The 20,510-nt window shown below is 32.8% G+C and overlaps 3 protein-coding genes and 1 long non-coding RNA gene across 6 annotated transcripts; 2 read left to right on the top strand and 2 right to left on the bottom strand.

Moving 5' to 3' along the window:
• Positions 1-115: 115 nt before the first annotated feature.
• PHRF1 (PHD and ring finger domains 1) lies at positions 116-13,607 on the bottom strand. Of its 2 annotated transcripts, none has more exons than XM_033465418.2 (15): positions 13,420-13,607; positions 12,466-12,623; positions 12,303-12,377; positions 12,148-12,217; positions 11,737-12,074; positions 11,429-11,662; positions 11,145-11,302; positions 10,471-11,020; positions 10,150-10,391; positions 9,421-10,071; positions 8,360-9,332; positions 4,483-8,286; positions 4,127-4,255; positions 3,924-4,054; positions 116-3,561 (listed from the first exon to the last, which is right to left on the bottom strand). In XM_033465418.2, exons 2-15 carry the CDS (start codon positions 12,580-12,582, stop codon positions 3,543-3,545), a joined length of 7,491 nt encoding a protein of 2,496 aa, XP_033321309.2. In that variant the 5' UTR covers positions 12,583-12,623; positions 13,420-13,607; the 3' UTR covers positions 116-3,542. The 2 variants fall into 2 exon arrangements, with proteins under 2 accessions (XP_033321309.2, XP_033321311.2); XM_033465420.2 differs by having other exon boundaries at positions 4,567-8,286.
• A 589-nt stretch (positions 13,608-14,196) lies between these two features.
• On the top strand, positions 14,197-15,644 carry LOC117217701 (small ribosomal subunit protein uS15). The gene is made up of 3 exons (XM_033465497.2): positions 14,197-14,287; positions 14,824-14,951; positions 15,296-15,644. Exons 1-3 carry the CDS (start codon positions 14,265-14,267, stop codon positions 15,598-15,600), a joined length of 456 nt encoding a protein of 151 aa, XP_033321388.1. The 5' UTR covers positions 14,197-14,264; the 3' UTR covers positions 15,601-15,644.
• A 38-nt stretch (positions 15,645-15,682) lies between these two features.
• LOC117217702 (uncharacterized) lies at positions 15,683-17,981 on the bottom strand. Of its 2 annotated transcripts, XR_004489617.2 has the most exons (3): positions 16,797-17,981; positions 15,918-16,225; positions 15,683-15,843 (listed from the first exon to the last, which is right to left on the bottom strand). It is a non-coding gene; the product is annotated as an uncharacterized LOC117217702 (long non-coding RNA). The 2 variants fall into 2 exon arrangements; XR_004489616.2 differs by lacking the exon at positions 16,797-17,981 and having other exon boundaries at positions 15,918-16,790.
• An 837-nt stretch (positions 17,982-18,818) lies between these two features.
• Positions 18,819-20,324, top strand: RpS13 (ribosomal protein S13). The gene is made up of 3 exons (XM_033465449.2): positions 18,819-18,967; positions 19,504-19,631; positions 19,976-20,324. The coding sequence occupies exons 1-3, from the start codon at positions 18,945-18,947 to the stop codon at positions 20,278-20,280; spliced, it is 456 nt and encodes a 151-aa protein (XP_033321340.1). The 5' UTR covers positions 18,819-18,944; the 3' UTR covers positions 20,281-20,324.
• The last annotated feature ends 186 nt before the right edge of the window (positions 20,325-20,510 follow it).

Here is a 20,510-nt window from a genome sequence, read left to right as displayed (position 1 = left end):
AATATGCAATATTTTTGTACATTACATTGTACAACTTTAGAAAATAAATATATAAAAACAAGAAATTTGAGTTGATACAAAACACTTGTCATGACTATATAACAATTTAACTACATTTGTTCGATAATATTAAATTCTTTATTTCTCCCTTCATTATGTATATGTACATCATTATTTAGTACAAAAGATATCACACACGCACTCGCAGACACACTCGTAATTAATCGCACCTAATGACATAATTTAGTTAATATTCATTCAATTTTTTAATGTCAACTATATAGTGAGTTCACTTTTCAATATATATTATTATTGTATCTAATTGATGGCTTAAAAGGGTACAAAGTATTATAAAAATTCAATGTCCTAGGAATATTGTGTTCGATTCTTAAATATTTACTATATATCGTTTGAAGCGGCAATCATCAGTTCTTCATTCTTACTGTTTATAATCGCTTGATTATTACTGAAACTCTTATCAATACATACATATCGTCTGCGACGACTTCTTGGAGCTCTTATAGAGTTATCATGGACATTTAGAAGATGACACGAGGTACAAGCGCCATCTAGACAACTTCACATAGAAGAGCAATTACCGAATACGTAATAGATTTAGAAACATTTACATAACTTAATTTGTACGACGTACACAATATTTTATTATGGTAAAACTAAGATCTGACTCTTTCTTTCACACAATGATTATGGTAAAAATATTGGTTCCACATAGAATCATGGGATATCAAATTCATCATACACACAGCATCCTCCAAATACTTTGAAACCGTAATCATAAATTATTAAAAATTATTATTAAAAATGAAAAATTACAAAACGTTTGTAGTTAATCCTTATTATGAGGTGCTATGTAATATTTCATTCATTCATATTTTATATTTGTGTACATGTGCCTACATACATATATGTATAATGATTGAATAATTTAAATTGATATTATGGAGTATGGATAAAAATAAGAACTTTTCAGTAGGGAAGATTTTTTAAGAAGCTGTCTTGCTTATGAATGTAAACGAAATATAATTTTATAACTTGATTCTAACTACTTCATATAATAGGTAACTTTTTGATAGTAAGTTTTAACTCGTATGTATTTCAAAGAAAACATAGAATAAATAATATTTAAAAATTGTTTTCCAATCTTTTGCCACCATAGAAACAGTACGAATGAGAATAAATTGAAAATAAAACTAGAAAGAGTATAATTAAAATAATTGCAAAGTTGTTTAGCAGATAGAATCAAGAAAATGATATTAATTAGAAGTCACATTATCCGCCCAAGTTCTGGGAGGATTGGTGATACTTTAATTATTTCAAAATTTAACTGAGATAATAACAGGTAGAGCTCCAAAAAATAATCACGTTGATATTTTGTTATTAAATTTCTTTTAAATTCATTTTTTTAATGATAATTTCAAAAATTAAATAATTCATAAGTAATTATTTCATTTTAGTTATTTCAGTACATTCTTAAAAAAGTAAATTACAAATATAGTGTAAGTACAATCGGATCGAATGCATATTATTAATTACAATTAAAAATTACTTATGTTGCTGGTATTCGATTTAACTGGTTGTAACATAAAGATATAAGAATTTTTATATTTTTTTTGTCGGCCATAGTTGGAAAGAATCGAACATTGTCGGATATTGTTTAATCTGACTGGTTAAACACTGAGACAATCAGATTTGACGTAATTTGAGCACTATCTACTCTCTTGAATTTCTTATTTTACAATTCCACGAAACCAGATCTGCTATCGCTTAAGGCTAATTCTCATTCATTCTATCTCTCTCATTCCCATACACATTTTATGGCTATACAAAATCAGAGTTGGACTACTTTTATTCGAATAACAGTTAATGAACAATAGCATTTACTTTAGTTCAATATATTCACGATTGCAAATTGCACGTTTTTTCGAATTATAATCTTTAAATAATTTAAACGATAATAATTACTTCAATATTTATATTTGATCTTGATACTGTTAATAATTGATTTCAACATTAATAACTTCGTATCATATTCAATATTCTAACGGTTGTACTATAGTATCTTTTACATAACTTGTTCAATTTCATAATTAAACTTTTGTGCTATTTGTTACTTAATAGTAGAATTAGATTAGATATTTAAGATTTAGTCCTGAAGTTTATTGTAGCAAAATTTATTTCTTATCATCGAGCTAATTTCTTTTGTACTTTAATGTTGATCCAATTATTTAAAACGATCTTTTCTATAAAAAAAAGATGTATACATTGCACTTTTATTCGAACAATGATGTAATTAAACAGATTCGTAAATAATCATAAAAGTAAAGAAAAAATTATCACGTAAAATTGATTCGAATTAAATATTTATATGTATATTAATGATGTATATGACGGAAATAAGAATAATACAATGTGACAATAATAATAGCAGTGATATTGATAAGAATAATAATTTATTCGAATAACGTCCAACTCTGTAGAAAGAGTGAAATTACAATATGTACGTTAGAAACGTGGCATTTAAGCATTTTTACATGTGCATTAAGAATACGAAAATGACAGTCTCTGCGGAAAAGCCAGGGTAAATGCCAATTCTTGGCACAAAAATTCTATTATAAATACAAATATCACGATTATTAGCATATATCATTTTCTATAAGAATAAAAAGGAGTGCTAATATATTTAATCATTTGAATAAATAAGTATCAAATTATCAAGTACGTGTTAATATAAACAAGAACAACGTATATTGATACAATTCAGTTATAGCAATCAAAAGTATATTAATACTATTTTCTTATAATATTCAATTTGTTGCTTGTGTTTTAAGGAAAATTTATCCATATAAATTTTGACTCCTTGAAATCTTTAATTATTTTAAGTGTTATTAATATCTTCTATATGTATAAGAAATTAAGTAAAAGTTCTAATTTTTGTATACTAAAATACACATTCACGAGTAAGTTTAGGTAATACGCATTCATAAACTTCCATAAGTTTGTAGATATTAAGTAATGAGAAATTTCAAGTGTTAAAATAAAATCCATTATGTGAATACTTTTATTTTTCAAGTCAAAATATGATTGTCAATCTATATAGCATCGGAAATATCCAATTTTTAAATGAATGTATTCTTAAGATTTTTATAATTTTCTAGTCTCCAAGCATATTTAAATTCTTTACAATTGCAGAAAATGAATAAACAAGATCTATTATCGATGGTTCTTCCGTAGAGACAGTTGGATTCCCTGACAAGACAAAGGATATTGTTTATATAAATAATAAATGGTACTCTTACAAGTTAATCGATCAATCAATCAATCAATCAATCAATCAACCAAGCAAGCAAGCAAACAATCGACCAATAAATGAATTAATTACGTATTTACAGAGAATACAAGATACATCGCATCATCGAGGAGGAGACTAGCTGTCTCGAAGCTCACTCACCACTCATCGAGCACGACGATCGTCTGAACTACGAAATTGAAGAGAATTGAACAGACACCTAGCTGACTCATGATCAACTCCATAAAATTTTCCTAAAACAAATAAATCATAATATTTTTTATTTAAATTTAAAATCATTTCTATTTTTACTTACTATAAGTTTCAAAAGTAAAATTGAAAGAAGTAATCTAACTTAACATATTGCAAATGTTAACTCGTTTTTAATTTTTTTATACTTAGATATTAGTTTCGTTTAATTACTGTTTACTTAATATAATAATATGGACAAATAATATAATTTTTAATATAAGATTCCCTTTTATAATATATAAAATATATAGATATATAAATCATATTTATACAGATATTGAAGCATCTTGTTCTGGAGAGAGAGAGAGAGAGAGAGAGAGAGAGAAAGTACAGTTTTAGAAGAATTAAATTATGAAATACTTACGCAGGTTTAGAGGCCTTTGTAGAGGAACTCTCAGTGGTCTTCTTCTTACTGTTTCTGCACTTCCTAACATAAGCTTCTATTAAATGGGCAATCTTTTTCGGATTGATTTCTCCCGTCTTGTTGTGACATATCTAGTAAAAGAATATAGAGTAAGCATTAAAGAAATAAATATAGAACGTCTTTATTTAACGTTAAGTATTTACTTTGGGTACGGCTTTACGCATAATATCCTTGTACTCTTCTTTTGTAACATGTTTCTTTGTGTAGTGCGGTTTTAGCACTAATTTTACTTCTTCTACCACTCGTTCTTGACGATTTAGTTTCTTTAGGAACTAAAACATAATACTAATTAATCATAAAGTAATCACAATGATTGAAATTTCAAGAAACAAATTATTTTGTATATTTCAATTATGAAGACTAAATTGATAAGAAAATTGAAATTGTTTAAATAAAATCTACATATTTGCCATTGTAAAATATTTAGACATTTATAGTTTCTTAAATGTGACCAAACTTTTTTAATGTACTGAAACTATAGTTGCAACAAAAATCAAACCTTATCCTTGACCTGCATCTCGACTGCAGAACTTGGAAGATCATCCAATATCTGAAGCTGATTCTCATCCATGCGTACACCAACCTTTGGATTTGTCGGTTTTTTCTTTTTATCCTTGTCAGTTTTTTTGCTCCTGGCGGGTTTGCTAGCAGTCTTTGTCGTCGGTACAGATCCAAAAAGCGCATCGAATGTATCCTTTTTCTCTGCACTTTTCGCTGCCTTCGAGTTGCTATTTTTTGTGGGTTGTGATCCAACGGTTCCTCCAGCAGTTCCTGCACCAGCTCCAGGTGAACTATTGAAATTTCCAGGGCTTGGTGGATCAAAAATTCCATCACTGAGCGTCGATCCAGGTGAATATGGTGAAGACATATCTACATTATCAGTAGGTTCTGCACCAGTATCATTCCCATTTTGTCCATTATTCTTCGTCTGCCCAGACTTAGAATTCCTTGGTTTTCCTGAATTCGTGAAGACTGTGGGTGCCTGAGAACGATCTCCAGAACGTTGTTTCTGCTGATTACTTGGTGAAATTCGATTTGATTGTAATAAGTTACGTTGATTGCTGTTTGCATTTGAAGAATTGAATACCCCACTTCTTTGAACTGCTGCAGCCACTGTAGCAAGTACAGGATTCATTACACTGAAAGGATTATTCTGATTTTGTACACTCTGCTGACTTTGCTGTCCTTCCAAATTTCCTGCCGAAACTGCAGTATCTTTATTATTTTCATTCTCATTAGCGTCATCTCTTTGCGGTGAAGCTCTTTTAATTGTTACCATAGAAATAATTTTAGGCTTCTCCAATTGTTTTTCTTGGCTCTGCCTTTCTTGTTTCTGCATATTCTCCTCCTCATGAATATTTCCATCCACAGAATCATGCTTTCTTGGAGATCTTCTTCTTTCATCACTAGAATTAGCTTCTTGACTGACATCAGGTGTTGGAGATCTAGATTTTGTTGGATCGAATGGATCGTAAGCATCTGGGCTGGTTGGAGGAGATGTTGGAGGCTCTGGAGGAGTATTTGGTCCAATTTTTAATCTCAATTCTAATTCTTCTTGTGCTCTCATCTCTAATTCTTCTTCGACTCTCTCATCCATTTCTTCCTCCTCTTCTTCATCTAAAAGTGGATTTAACATTGATGGGCGCAAGTTACTAGTTTGTTTGTTTATTGAGAATTTTATTTGAGGTTCTGGAGGAGTTTTCGGTCCTTGAGAAACAAACTGTTCTCGCTGTGGAGAGTTTTGTGATGGTTGACACTGATCAGGAGTTATTTGTTGCTCCTGTTTATCGTCATCATCACTGAGGACTATTACATCTCTTGGAGATGGAGTCTGTTCTCTGAATGGTGATTGATCCAAATCTATTACTGCAACTGGTTTTTTTGTGGCTGCTATTTCAGCAGCTTTAGACTTTTTCTTTTTATCTTTCTTGGGTTTTGGTGATTTGGAACGTTTGTCTTTTGATTTTTCTTTCTTTGAGCGTTTAGGGGGATCAGCTTGAAGAGGTTCTCTGCGGCGTCTTTTTAAAGGAGGTATCAATGGAATTGTTTCTGGTAGTTCTGGGACTCCAGTTTGTATATTCTCATTGTCTTTGTTAAAACACACACTGACTAAGATATTATCACCGCTTGCAAAAACCTCTTTTGAAGGTGGTGGGGTTCTATTTCTCTTTCCTTTTCTCTTTTTCTCGTCTTTTGCTTTTTTGTTCTCTTTCCTGCGATCTTTCTTCTTCTTTTTAATAGCTTCCTTATTTGTTAGAATTACAGTCAGATTTTTTGGTGGAACATTGACATTATCTAGTACCGGAGACCATTCTCTAGAAGCAATTGGTTCTTGTTGCACATGTTGAGGCGTTTTCGACCTAGATCTAGACCAAGATGGTGTCCACTGAGCACTCCACGAATCTCTTTCCTCTCTTTCTCTTGAAAAATCTTGTTCGACAATTTTGTCTACTTGATCCCAATTTCTTGAACAGGATCTTCCTCTGGACCTTGATCTGCTTTGTGCTTTTCTTTTTGGAAGCTTCCTTTCTCTAGATTTTGAAGATTTCCGAGGTGATTTTGATCGAGATCTCTTTCGGTTTTTTGATCGGCTACGAGATTTGTACTTTTTCTTATCCTTACGCCTATCTCGAGATCTAGATAAGGACCTTCTGGATCTGGAAAGAGATCTCCTCTGTCGAGATCTTGATAAAGATCTTCTAGACCTTGAAATTGATCTCCTAGATCGTCTTCTTGACAAAGATCTCCGTTTGCGAGAAATAGATCTTGATCTTCTTCTAGAGAGTGATCTTTTTCTGGACGAAGATCTTCTTCTCGAAGTTGATCTTCTTTTTGAAGATTTACGTCTTCCTCTAGAGAGAGATCTTCTCCTGGAAAGTGATTTTGAATAAGATCTACGATCTCTAGACCAAGATCTTTGAATTCTAGTTCTAGATCTGCTTCTCGATCGCAGCTTCGAATACGATCTTGAACGCTTTGAGCTGAGACTTCTGGATCTGCTCCTCTGTCTTGATTTTTCTCTTATGTCCCGCCCATATTCATCCTTCCTAGGTCTTGAAGGTCTCTCTGCGACTATTTTCCTAACGTCGTATCTAGGTAATTCTTTTCTTTTCTCTTTCTTTTTTACCACTTCTTTCTTCTTCTTGGGTTTCTCTTTTTCTTTTGACTTCGACCTTTTCTCCTTGTCTCTGTACGATCTTTCCTTTGTGCTTTTTGAAAGCTTTTTCCATGCTACTTGATTCTCTGAAGCGATATTTTCTTTATTCTTCTCAGTTTCTTTATTTTTCTCTTTCTTCTCCTTTTTCTTACGTTTCTTTTCCTCTTCTTTCTCCTTTTCTACCTTCTCACCTTCCTTGGCAGTCTTTTCTTCAACAATTTCGCCATCTTCCATCTCCTTTTCCTTTCGTAAACTCAATAATGTTAATTCATCTTCAAAATTCATTGCTTCATCTGTTTCTGAAATAGCTTCAGTGCCTAAGACATTATAATCTACTGGAGTCCTGCAGCTATCCAAGTCGTCTGGTTTATCTTTTGTTGGCGTGATTGGTTCCAAGCCACTTTCAATCGGTGGCAAGTGCTCTGAAGACTTAGATTCCTTCAAAGGAAGTTCATCTTTACAAGGAGTATAAGCCCCATCTGATTCCCAATCTTTGTTTTGTTCAATAGCTTCTTCAACTACTGTTTTCTTGTTCGATTTCTCTTTCTCAATAGGAAATCTTTCTTTTTTATTTTCATCATCCTCTTCTTCTTCCTCTTCCTCATCTTCTTCCTCCTCTTCCTCTTCTTCTTCTTCCTCAACATCAAAATGGCGTGGTTCTCTCTCATCCTTTTCACTTTCTGCATCTTCAGCATCTTTAACTTTTACATCAGTAGTACATTCTTCAATATCTATGGGCTCTTTCCGAATTTCTTCGTTAATATCGGCATTTGAAGTTTTAGGAAGTGAAGTAGGAGACTGACTACCTTCCTCCGATACTAGTTCTGAAGGACATTCATTGCTTAACTCACTTTCCACTTTTTTAGGAGATAACTGAGTGGACTCTGTTGGTACATCTACACTTGGTATTTTTTCTGTTAAGACACTTCCAGAAACTGCTACCGATTCCTCTTCTTTTGACACTTCGTCTCCACTTCTTTCTTTTAGATTTGAAGTAGCAACAAAAATAGATGTGTCTGCTGGCTCCTCTTCTTCTTCCTCCTCATTCTCCTCTTCTTCTTTTGGTTGACTTTCTTCAAATTTACTCTTCGCAATTTTCTTTCTTTCTTCTTCACGGTCAATAGAGGCTTCTTCTTCCTTTATTGGCTAAAAAATTCATATAACAATATCACATATTATAGGCACATTATTAAATAAATTCAATTAACAAATCGCTTACCTCATTCTCCTTTTTCTTTTCTTCTTCAATTTCTTTTTCTTCCTCTTGCAACCCTAATAATCTGTTATTAATCTTTAATTTGGTTCCAATCTTGAAAGTAATTTTACCCCTACTGTCGTGGGAAATTTTCTTTGGAGGAATTTTGCTTAATGTTTGTCTTTCTTTCCTCAATGCTTCCACATACGGATCTGATGGCTCTGGAATATCGGCAAGATCGCAAGCTTGAACATCACCAACAATAACATCATCATCATCTGGTATTGAAGGTGGAAGAGGAGGTGGTTCAAGTGGTCCTATTTGTTGCGATAATTGTTGCTCGGTATGTCGGGCAACATCCATTGTTTGCGAGGAATAAATGGAGAAATTGGGACAATCTGCTTGAGAATCCTCTTCATCTTCATCATCGTAAGCTGACAAACGAATTGATGTATTCTGAGGTTCAGTTGGTTGTGTGACGTTTTCCATTGTCTCTTCTTTTTTTTGTTCTTCAACCTCATCATTCTTTTTCCCTTCACTATCGCTATCACTATCCACAGAAAAGGGATCATACTTGTCATTTTTTGGAGTATCTTCTTTATGGCTGTCATCAATAACCAACTCCTGATCACTATCTTTATCACTTCTAGAGTTTTCTTCAAAATCTAAGAGACCTGATGGTGGTTCTGGAGGTGGTAAGAGTGCCACTGAGCTATTTTGTTGGTCTTGAAGTTCTCCATCAGACTTTGTTTCAATGTCACAATAGATGTCACAATCTTCTTCTTGTCTATTCAAAGCATTTTCAGTATCCTGTGGTTGCTGCTCTACAGACTGATTACCAGGAGTATCCTCTGGTAAATTTGCTGGCATATTATTTTGAGGCCGTTCAACAGGAGTTTGCGGAGATCTAGGACGATTGAATCTTTCAGGAAAAGCATGGTGTTCAAATCCTTCTGCAAAATTGAATGGTGGCCTCCCTGGTGGCATGAAACGGAATCTGAAAATTTAATAGAATACATTTCAAATTGTTTAAATGTAATTAATTGAAACATACTAAGATGTATATTTAAAATCATAGTCAATACCTCTCATTTCTAAAGTGTTGAGGATTGCGATTTCTAAATGGTGGACTTCCTCCAAACATTGGAGGCCCACAGTGTTCAAAATTTGGATTGTAAAACGCAGGAGGGCCAAAATCTCTTCCAAAATTGCTACCACTTCCACCATAACTATGTCTTCCACTTCCAGGTAGAGAATCTCTCCCATAATTTTGTCCACCATGACTATGCCTTGTATTATCCCTGTAACCACCCCTGAAGTTGCCTCTATTTCCCCCTCCACATGGATTATTATACATTGGAGCCTGCGTAATTAACTCTGAATTAATTTTAGATGCTTCCAATGGTCCATCCATGGTGGATGTTTTCTTATCCTCTACTACATGATCTGTTTTTTCTATATTAGATGATGTTTCATCATCTATTTTTTCTTTCTTTAAATCGTTGGAATCGTTCCTCTTGTCAATTAATGAAAGACCATCTGCCTTCAATATGACATTATTACTTTTTGAATGCCACTTTTCCTGACTACATATTATGCTGTCTAGAAAATCAGGTTGTGGTTGGTGAGGAATAGCAATGCTTTTTACTCTAAGGTGTCTTCGGGAAGACATTATAGAACGTCTATGAATAGTTATAGTAGGACCATTGGTTGTTTGATAATCCTCAGTATCGGAACTATAAAAGGAAAGGTTTTGAATATTTTTATATTTTCGTTAATTTCTATTAAATAGATATATAAAGTATTCTATTTACCCTGGAGGACTATAATCTAATCCCAGACCAGCTCCAAAAAGACTAACCCTTGTAATTCCAGCTTCATATCGGGCAGTGTTCAGTGCAGATCTCTCAGGCACAACTGTACGATTTCTAACACTAGGTATTAAAACTGGAACACCTTTGGCTGGCTTACAAATACCTAAAGAAGATGCGAGTCTCTTTTTTGTAGTAGTTAAAACGCTTGATACAGTTCTAGCTTGACGCCTAACCCTTCTCCTCTATGAAACGAAATATTATTATTTGCTTTCCTATTAATTAGTTCAAATAATTAATACGTTTAAAATTGTGCAGTATTACCTTCCTTCTTTTCTTTTTTTTTCTTCGTACTCCAATTGGAGCTACTTTGACAAATGTAACAATCTCTTCTTCTTCTCCGTCTTCATTACGTTCGGTGATTCTAACTTCTTTTAATATTGTTTCCCTACTGGAAACTTTTCTTGGTTTTCCAGACTTTCTTGACTTGATTCTCCTTCCTCTCTTTTTCGAACTGCTCCCAGATTTTTTCCTATTATTACTTCCCAAAGTGCTGTCTTTTTTTCTAGAACTGCCCTTTGAATGACCACTATCAGAATTTTTGGAATTATTTCTATCATTGGTACTTCTTCGAGAACTCGGGGAAATACTTTCGCCACTAGAATTACTTGAGCTGCTTCTAGATCTCTGATATTTCCGTGAATTTTTATTTGAACAATTTCGATCTCCGGAGCCCAATGTATGAAAGGCATTGCTCGGAGAACGACTTCGACTGTTGTCTCCGTACGATTCCAAACCAGAAGAGGTGGAAGGTTGGTTTGGATCAAACGTTAGTTGACGGGTTGGTTGTGAATTGTTATAAATTCTATTTCTTCTGTTAACACAATTATATTAAATGATTTTATATTGCGTATCAAAAGCTTACAAAAAACGAATCGTTTTATACAAAATATAGTAACACTCATATTATAATTTTATTTTATTCAGCATATCGGTACCTGCGAATAGTAGCTCTAACACGTTCTGTATGTCTAGTACGAGGTACAATTCGTGGTTGAGTATCTTGAGATTGGCCAGTACGTGCGCGACCGTAAGAAACGCCAAGTCTTCGAGCTTCTTCCATTAAATCAGCAATCTCGTCAAAATCAATTTCCACCTAGTAGAATAAATACGAAATATGGTTGTGAAGAACATAGAATACTATAAGAAAACTCAATTATTGTAAATTATAATGAAAAAATTATAAATAAAAAGTAATGAAAAAAAAATAAGGGAGCCTTACAGCTTCTGCATCATTTTGACTGTTTTGTGAACATTCTGGACAAAACCATTCTTCCATAGGTACTTCATTCATTGGAGGAGATAAACATTCTAGGTGATAGCCACAGTCACAACCATCGCAAAGAAGCATACGATCTTCTCTATCGCTTTGGTGGCATACTTCGCAAAATGTAGGATCTTCTAAAAGTTCATCTTCAACACGAGGAGCAACTTCTACCGGAACTTGTCTAATAATCTGTAACAAAAATAAAGTTAAGTTTATTTACGTTGCACTATTAGTAAATGGGATATTAATTCTAAAAAATATACCTGTCCTCCAAGCTCATTTCTAACATGGATTGTTGTAAACGTTTGGCGATCTACTGGACAAGTGTTTACATTTTTGCTCCATTCGATTAGACATTCTAAACAGAAACAATGTTCACAGGAAGAAGGTGTGCCTAACTGTTGCCTTCTAAAGGGAAGTAAACATATAGGACATTTTTCGATCTGATCGTCGCTGGTATCAGTATCTACATCTGACAGAATTTTAGGAGGTTTTTTAAATCTTGGTTTTCCAAGAACTTTTCGCTTGATAGAAGATTTTTTTTCCGATTCTGACGAACTGCTCCAGTCTGATTGCCATTCGGTACTGTCACTGCTTTCCCCTAATGAATAAGTTGGGAGAATATTATTTAAAATTACATTATATACTTAATTATACAAGTTTTCAGCACTTACCTAATTCGTTATAATTATTTGAACCTGAACTGCTGCTGCCACAACTAGTATCATCTTCAGTAATAACTCTCTGAAAATTTAAAATAGATAAATACTATGATATTTTACACATATCATGATTTATAATTCTTGTGTTAGCCACTAATGTAGCTTACTTGATTTTGTCTTCTTACAGTTGGTCTTTGAATATCACTGTCTTCATCACTAGATTCACCTTCACTTATGACTCTCTAAAAGCATATAGAATTTTATTATAGTTCAAATTAATAGTACTACAAATACTATTTTATCATGAATATTAACAAATATAGTACATACATGAGTTTTCTTCTTCCTACGAGATTGCACAATAGATTCATCACTATCTTCACTATCAGGTATGACAAATTTCTTCCGCTTAACGGATTTGGGTATTTGATTGTTATCGCTAGACATTTTAACTTTGCTACAAAATCATACCCGTCTTGTCACATGTCCTATTTGTAAATGAAAAAACAAAATCTTATTAATGAGATCTTTGTATCATTCATTTTTAACAAAGTTATGATTTTTCTTTTTGATTTATTATTCTGTTCATAAATCAATATATAAAACAAAATATATAAAGTACATCATTAAATAATTAATAACCATTTTAGAAGAGTTTTATTATACACAACAAAGAAACTTAAAAGGTACCCTAATTAAATCGTACTTAAACTTTTTTGAAAGCTATGAAGAGCTTAGGAAAAAATATATTAAATGAAGAAATTTAAATTTAAATTAATGTAATATCAACATTTGGATAGCAAACCAAAAGTAAACAAATATCTAAAACAATAACAGTATGAGTGATCTAAATTTCAATATTAATACAAAAAATTTAGAAAATTATTATACATCTAACTAATTACACTTAAGTGTAATTTAAATCACAATACACTCAAATAAATTTGAAGTTATTAGTTTGACTCATGCTTTGATCAATATAATCATAAAAATCTCTTGAAATTCAATTAAATTACACACTCAAAACTTAGTGAAATACTTTGTGAGTCACTGTATATAACCACATTAACACACCACTAATTTCATTTCTTCAAAAAAATATCGCAGAATAAAAAATTACACCTTCTAATGCAAATTACTAATGTTTCATTGAAATAATCGATTGTTTAGTATCGGTCGGAAAATTGTTATAAAAAATTTTCCACATATTCGATGAAATTACACACAGAGAAAAGGACAAGGATCGAGCAGTGTCGAGGGTGAACCTAGAAAATGTGAATTTACCTTCGAAATTCCGAAGATTCCGATTTAACACTGTATTAAGGGGATCCAATATCGATCATACATTATCAATGATTCAATTATTGACTGATTCGATGTTGACTTCGATGGAGATTCACAAATGTTGACAGAGGATACGCTTAGTTTTGAGAAACTGCCGACATTTTGGCTGCCGACGCCGTTCGCGACGTTGCGCTATTTTCTCACCGTTCGACCAATAACCCCCAAAAAAGGAAATTCATGGCTTACCTACGTAAAATAAATGATAATTCTTTGCAGAACAAATTTTCACACTCGTACCGAGTTCTTTTATAACTTATGGGACTTATAAACTGAAAATTTGATAGATATTGACTTGATTTTTGTGGTGAACAACCGCCGGAAGTTCTATAAAACACCGAATTTAACTTAAGCCAGTAAACACAATATAAAGAAGTAAAGCTTCCCTTAACATAATACTTTTGACCAACATTCTCTGTTTAGAACACATAACATTTTCTTTCTCACCGCTTATACTGTTATTAGTAATAGTTAGAATAATATTTAAAATTTCAAAATTTATTTATCTTTTTGAAGTGCAATACATGATTAGCAGATTGTGTACATAAATTGTGTACATATACCAAATTGATATTTAATATATATTAAGTTAATTAAAACTAACTTATACTGGTCGATAAGAAAACATAAACGCTTAAAATATTTTCTTTACATAAATGCTTTTCGAATTTGTTTTGTTTTCAATATTCCCGCGCAGGTTTTGAATTTATATGCAACACATAATTCTATGAATTGCTGACTGAACTCAAACGGCGCTACTATCTCTTGTCCGATAGAAGCACGCAAAGATGGGTCGTATGCACGCACCAGGGTAAACTAAATTAAATATTTTTTAAATTGATTATTACTACGCTTGAGGAAACATTATTTCGTTATTGTTTTAATTTTTTTCATTGTTATAATATAAAATTATTAATTTCTTGTATGCAAAAAGGGAGACGTAGCTTCGCATTATTCCCTTCTTAAATTAACAATAAATAGAGTTCACGTGTCCATTTGTATATGTTGTAACATATTTAAATAAACATTAATACGTATATTTCAATTCAAGAGTGTAAAAATTTGTATCTTTGAGATGTTTGATATATGTTTTACTCTTGTCTGAACATAACCTTAATATTTTTAACTACCGACATTCATGTTCATAGTTGCAATATTTTAAAAAGCAAATAATTTATGTATCTAGTGGTTGTTCAATATCACTTTTATAATACCACAATTACTACTAAAATGAAAGTTCAGATGAAATTTCCTACTTATTATTTTTCAAGATTCAGTATTATGAAAAATACATACTATTGATGGTGGTATTGAAACTTCTTACAATGAAAACTTTTTATATTTTAGAAAGGGTATATCCCAGTCAGCGTTGCCATACAGACGCAGTGTGCCAACATGGTTAAAGTTGACGCCAGAAGATTGCAAAGAATTGATTTATAAACTAGCAAAGAAGGGTCACACGCCATCTCAAATTGGTAAATCTTTTTTATCTTTCATCTAGCTCAGAATGTACAAATAATTAATTTATAAGTGGTTCTGTTGTATATAATGTAATTTAGTGAACATTATACCCGTAGAAGTAAGCAAACTAATTAAGGTTCAGTGTATTATCACTGCCTCATAATATTAAAGTGGTGTCATTTTGATGTGAATTATGATATATTTATCATTTCATTGTAGGTAATCGCTAACATTTAAAAGATCTTTAATTGTATTTTATTCGTACATTATTAAAAATAAGATTTCTGCATGAAATATTGATATTAAATTATCTCTGTATGTAAATAGCAATTGAAAAATAATCAGCTATTGTATACAGGTGTAATTCTTCGAGATTCTCATGGAGTTGCTCAGGTGCGTTTCCGAACTGGAAACAAGATTTTGAGGATTGTGAAGAGCATGGGACTTGCTCCAGATTTACCAGAAGATCTTTATTATTTGATCAAGAAAGCAGTAGCCATCAGGAAGCATTTAGAAAGAAACCGCAAAGATAAAGACAGTAAATTTAGACTAATTCTTGTTGAGTCGAGAATTCATCGGCTTGCCCGTTATTACAAATCGAAGGGAACCCTACCTGCAAATTGGAAATATGAGAGTTCTACTGCTAGTGCTCTTGTCGCATAATTACCTTTTCCCATTTCTCAATAAAATGAAAATGTAAATATCAAGTGGTTGTTTTATAGAATCCATGCATTAAACAAATAAATAGTAAGTTAATATTAAGGTTTATTAGATGATTATCACAGTCACAACCATCGCAAAGAAGCATACGATCTTCCCTATTGTATTTTGGTTGCAAAATGTAGGATCTTCTAAAAGTTCATCTTCAACACGAGGGGCAACTTCTTCCGGAACTTGTCTAATAACCTATAACAAAAATAAAGTCAAGTTTACTTACGTTGCACTATTATTAAATGGGATATTAATTTTTAAAAAGATACCTGTCCTGCAAGCTCATTTCTAACAGTGATTGTTGTAAACGTTTGACGATCTACTGGTCAAGTGTTTACATTTTTGCTCGATTAGACGTTCTAAATAGAAATAATGTTCACAGGAAGAAGGTGTGCCTAACTGATGCCTTCTAAAGGGAAGTAAATATATAGAACATTTTTCTTTCTTCGCTAGTATCAGTATCTACATCTGACAGAATTTTTAGAGGTTTTTTATATCTTGGTTTTCCAAGAACTTTACGCTTGATAGAAGGAACTGCTCCAGTCTGATTGCCATTCGGTAGTGTCACTGCTTTCCCCTAATAAATAAGTTGGGAGAATATTATTTAAGGTTCGAGCAGTGTGTCGAGGGAGAACCGAGAAAATGTCCGAAGATTTCGATTTAGCACTGCATTAAGTGGATCCAATATCGATTATACATTGTCAATTATTCAATTATTGGCTGATTCGATGTTGACTTTGATGGAGATTCACAAATGTTGACAGAGGATACGCTTAGTTTTGAGAAATTGCTGACATTTTGGCTGTCGATGCCGTTCGCGACGTTGCGTTATTTTCTCACCGTTCGACCGGTAACCCTCAAAAAAGGAGATTCAGGGCTTACTTGTGTAAAATAAATGATAATTCTTTACAGATGGATAAGAAAACATAAAGGCTTAAAATACTTTATTTGCGTAAATGCTTTTTGAATTTGTTTTGTTTTTAATATTCCGAATAAATAAACGAAACAGTTTGTTCGAATAAATAAATAAAATAGCTGATTCGAATAAGTAGATGAAATAGTTTGTTCGAATAAATCGAATTCTATTGACATTTCTGAAGAAGAAGCGGCCCAGTGAAAGTGTCAGAATGATTTTCATTTTTATTTACCGCCACGTGCTTCGCTGCTCGCTTTTCTATGGCAGACAGGGCCGAGCTATGCGTAATCAACGAGAGGGATCCAATGGGGATCCACTTTATGCAAATAATATTTGAATTTTTTTTAGAACTTCAGTGTTTTATCTTTTTTCATATATTTCTCTGAATACTAATCACCTAACTATGATACATTTATAAGGCATTCGAATCCTTATGTGCCGTGAGAATTCGATATTTCTTTATATTTTTTTAATTATGTAAATAACTTTTTATACTTTACGACTTCTCGTCACAAAATATATCATAGTTTGGTGATTAGTATCCAGGGAAATGTATGAAAGAAGACAGAACACTGAAGTACTAAAAAAATTCAAATTTTATTTACACAAAGTGGGTGCTCCGTTAGATTCCTCCATCGATGTTGATTACGCATAGCTTTGGCCCTGTCTACCTTAGAGAAGTGAGCTGCGGAGCACATGGCAGAAAATGTCGTGCATTGTGTACAACATTTTCTTTGCCTATTCGAAATATAAATCGTATCGATACTTCTATTAGGTCGTTTCTTCTTCAGAAATGTCTACAGAATCCGATTATGCGTAGAGTTATCGTGCTGGATAAAGAACTTTTCATAAAAATACAAAAATATTGCGTCGACTCTTTTTTAAACATTAACATTGGGACTAAAAACAATTAATAAATTGTATACCACTACATTCGGAAAACTCTCCTCTATCTTTTAAGACGGATCACACTAGAACTTTCTAATGTTTTTATTTTTCACGTAATACCTCATTGTTGTCGAAAATTCTAAGTTTTTACATAAGCTCGTTTTTTTCGAAAACTAAGGAAGATAGAGCAATTCGATTTTCGGATACTTGATCAGGGAGTGAAACTTTACAAGAATTTCATAGCGGCTGCAGGAAATCAAAAATCGTGCCTGACGTTAATATTTTAATTATTTGTAGTGAAAATTTCATTTTAATATCTCTAATGGTTCAAAAGTTGTAACATCTTGACAATGAATTTTCTAAATCGTCGCAAGGGTGTAAGATAGCAAGAGCATGGGTCACGAAATGTGCAGTATGGGGGTGATTGTAGAAGCCTTCTCAACTGAGTTGCTCCGCCGTCATCGCAAGGTTCAACACGACCGGGGTATGGACCATTAAAGACGCAGTAATGTTCTACGCAGGATGGGGTGGTGGTGGGAGCCTTCTCAGCCGAGTTGCTCCGCCGTCATCGCAAGGTTCAACACGAGTGGGGTAGTACGGGCCACTAAAGACGCAGTAACGTTCTGCGCAGGATGAAGGTAGCGCGAGGTTCAAACTCCAGAATTACGGGCTGCGATCGAATCATAGAAGCAATAACAACCTCCTGTCTTCCACAGACATCACTATTTATTAATAACGGCCCTTTTCAGGGTCTCAAATTCATTCTAGCCTCATTTACTCCAGAAGTAATAATGTCGATGCGATAACAAAATACCATTTTCTATTTTATTCAGATCTACAAACATTTCATTATATTCCTAGTTTCGTTCATAGCTTCGATAAATACGAAATTATCTGTTGCTACGAAATTTTTTTTCGTAGAGTATAATATTAACTGTTGGCCGGGAAGGCTGAATTAAAAAAAAATTTGTTGTTTCAGAAAGTAGAAACCATTAACTAAAATGTAGCTTACGAGTTTTCGAAAATTTTAATAATTGTAGAAATGATCGTCGTTTTAAGACGTTCGTAAAGACGCTGGACTGTGTGGTAGAAAATCCTATGGGACGAGAAGTGCAAGTCGAATATCGTGCCACGTGTTTTAGATGGACCACTAGGCATATGAGTGCGCGAAAAGAGTGAGGACGCAAGAACGGTAAAGTGTGACAAGTTACATTGGTCGTCGGTGTGACTTGTTTTGCTTGCTGTTGTGCTGGTATCGTACTCTCTTGCTCACTTGCCACTTCCTTTCTTTGCCTAGAACTGCGAGGGCAGCACTGTCAAGCTGTGAAGCATCAACCAATCAGATTTCTTTACCTGCTTCATGCTATTAAGCTGGTTGTCCCCGCTTCGCGACTAAGGTGAGGCATGACTACATATACAACACATAATTCTATGAATTGCTGACTGAACTCAAACGGCGCCACTGTCTCTTGTCTCATAAAAGCATGCAAAGATGGGTCGTATGCACGCACCAGGGTAAACTAAATTAAATATTTTTTAAATTGATTATTACTACGCTTGAGGAAACATTATTTCGTTATTGTTTTAATTTTTTTCATTGTTATAATATAAAATTATTAATTTCTTGTATGCAAAAGGGGAGACGTAGCTTCGCATTATTCCCTTCTTAAATTAACAATAAATAGAGTTCACGTGTCCATTTGTATATGTTGTAACATATTTAAATAAACATTAATACGTATATTTCAATTCAAGAGTGTAAAAATTTGTATCTTTGAGATGTTTGATATATGTTTTACTCTTGTCTGAACATAACCTTAATATTTTTAACTACCGACATTCATGTTCATAGTTGCAATATTTTAAAAAGCAAATAATTTATGTATCTAGTGGTTGTTCAATATCACTTTTATAATACCACAATTACTACTAAAATGAAAGTTCAGATGAAATTTCCTACTTATTATTTTTCAAGATTCAGTATTATGAAAAATACATACTATTGATGGTGGTATTGAAACTTCTTACAATGAAAACTTTTTATATTTTAGAAAGGGTATATCCCAGTCAGCGTTGCCATACAGACGCAGTGTGCCAACATGGTTAAAGTTGACGCCAGAAGATTGCAAAGAATTGATTTATAAACTAGCAAAGAAGGGTCACACGCCATCTCAAATTGGTAAATCTTTTTTATCTTTCATCTAGCTCAGAATGTACAAATAATTAATTTATAAGTGGTTCTGTTGTATATAATGTAATTTAGTGAACATTATACCCGTAGAAGTAAGCAAACTAATTAAGGTTCAGTGTATTATCACTGCCTCATAATATTAAAGTGGTGTCATTTTGATGTGAATTATGATATATTTATCATTTCATTGTAGGTAATCGCTAACATTTAAAAGATCTTTAATTGTATTTTATTCGTACATTATTAAAAATAAGATTTCTGCATGAAATATTGATATTAAATTATCTCTGTATGTAAATAGCAATTGAAAAATAATCAGCTATTGTATACAGGTGTAATTCTTCGAGATTCTCATGGAGTTGCTCAGGTGCGTTTCCGAACTGGAAACAAGATTTTGAGGATTGTGAAGAGCATGGGACTTGCTCCAGATTTACCAGAAGATCTTTATTATTTGATCAAGAAAGCAGTAGCCATCAGGAAGCATTTAGAAAGAAACCGCAAAGATAAAGACAGTAAATTTAGACTAATTCTTGTTGAGTCGAGAATTCATCGGCTTGCCCGTTATTACAAATCGAAGGGAACCCTACCTGCAAATTGGAAATATGAGAGTTCTACTGCTAGTGCTCTTGTCGCATAATTACCTTTTCCCATTTCTCAATAAAATGAAAATGTAAATATCAAGTGGTTGTTTTATAGAATCCATGCATTAAACAAATAAATAGTAAGTTAATATTAAGGTTTAGGAATATGCTACAATTCTTAGTTAATTTATTTAACATTTTTAAGTCAATTCCGAAATGTTCTGAGAGTATTTTATAACAAACAAAAACTTCAGTATGTAATTCTGTTCATATTTTTATAGATTAT

Source organism: Megalopta genalis, chromosome 8 (assembly GCF_051020955.1).
Source record: "Megalopta genalis isolate 19385.01 chromosome 8, iyMegGena1_principal, whole genome shotgun sequence".
In the NCBI taxonomy this organism is placed as follows: domain Eukaryota; kingdom Metazoa; phylum Arthropoda; class Insecta; order Hymenoptera; family Halictidae; genus Megalopta; species Megalopta genalis.
The sequence above is the reverse complement of the archived record's forward strand: the minus strand, read 5'-3'. Positions and strand labels throughout refer to the sequence as shown.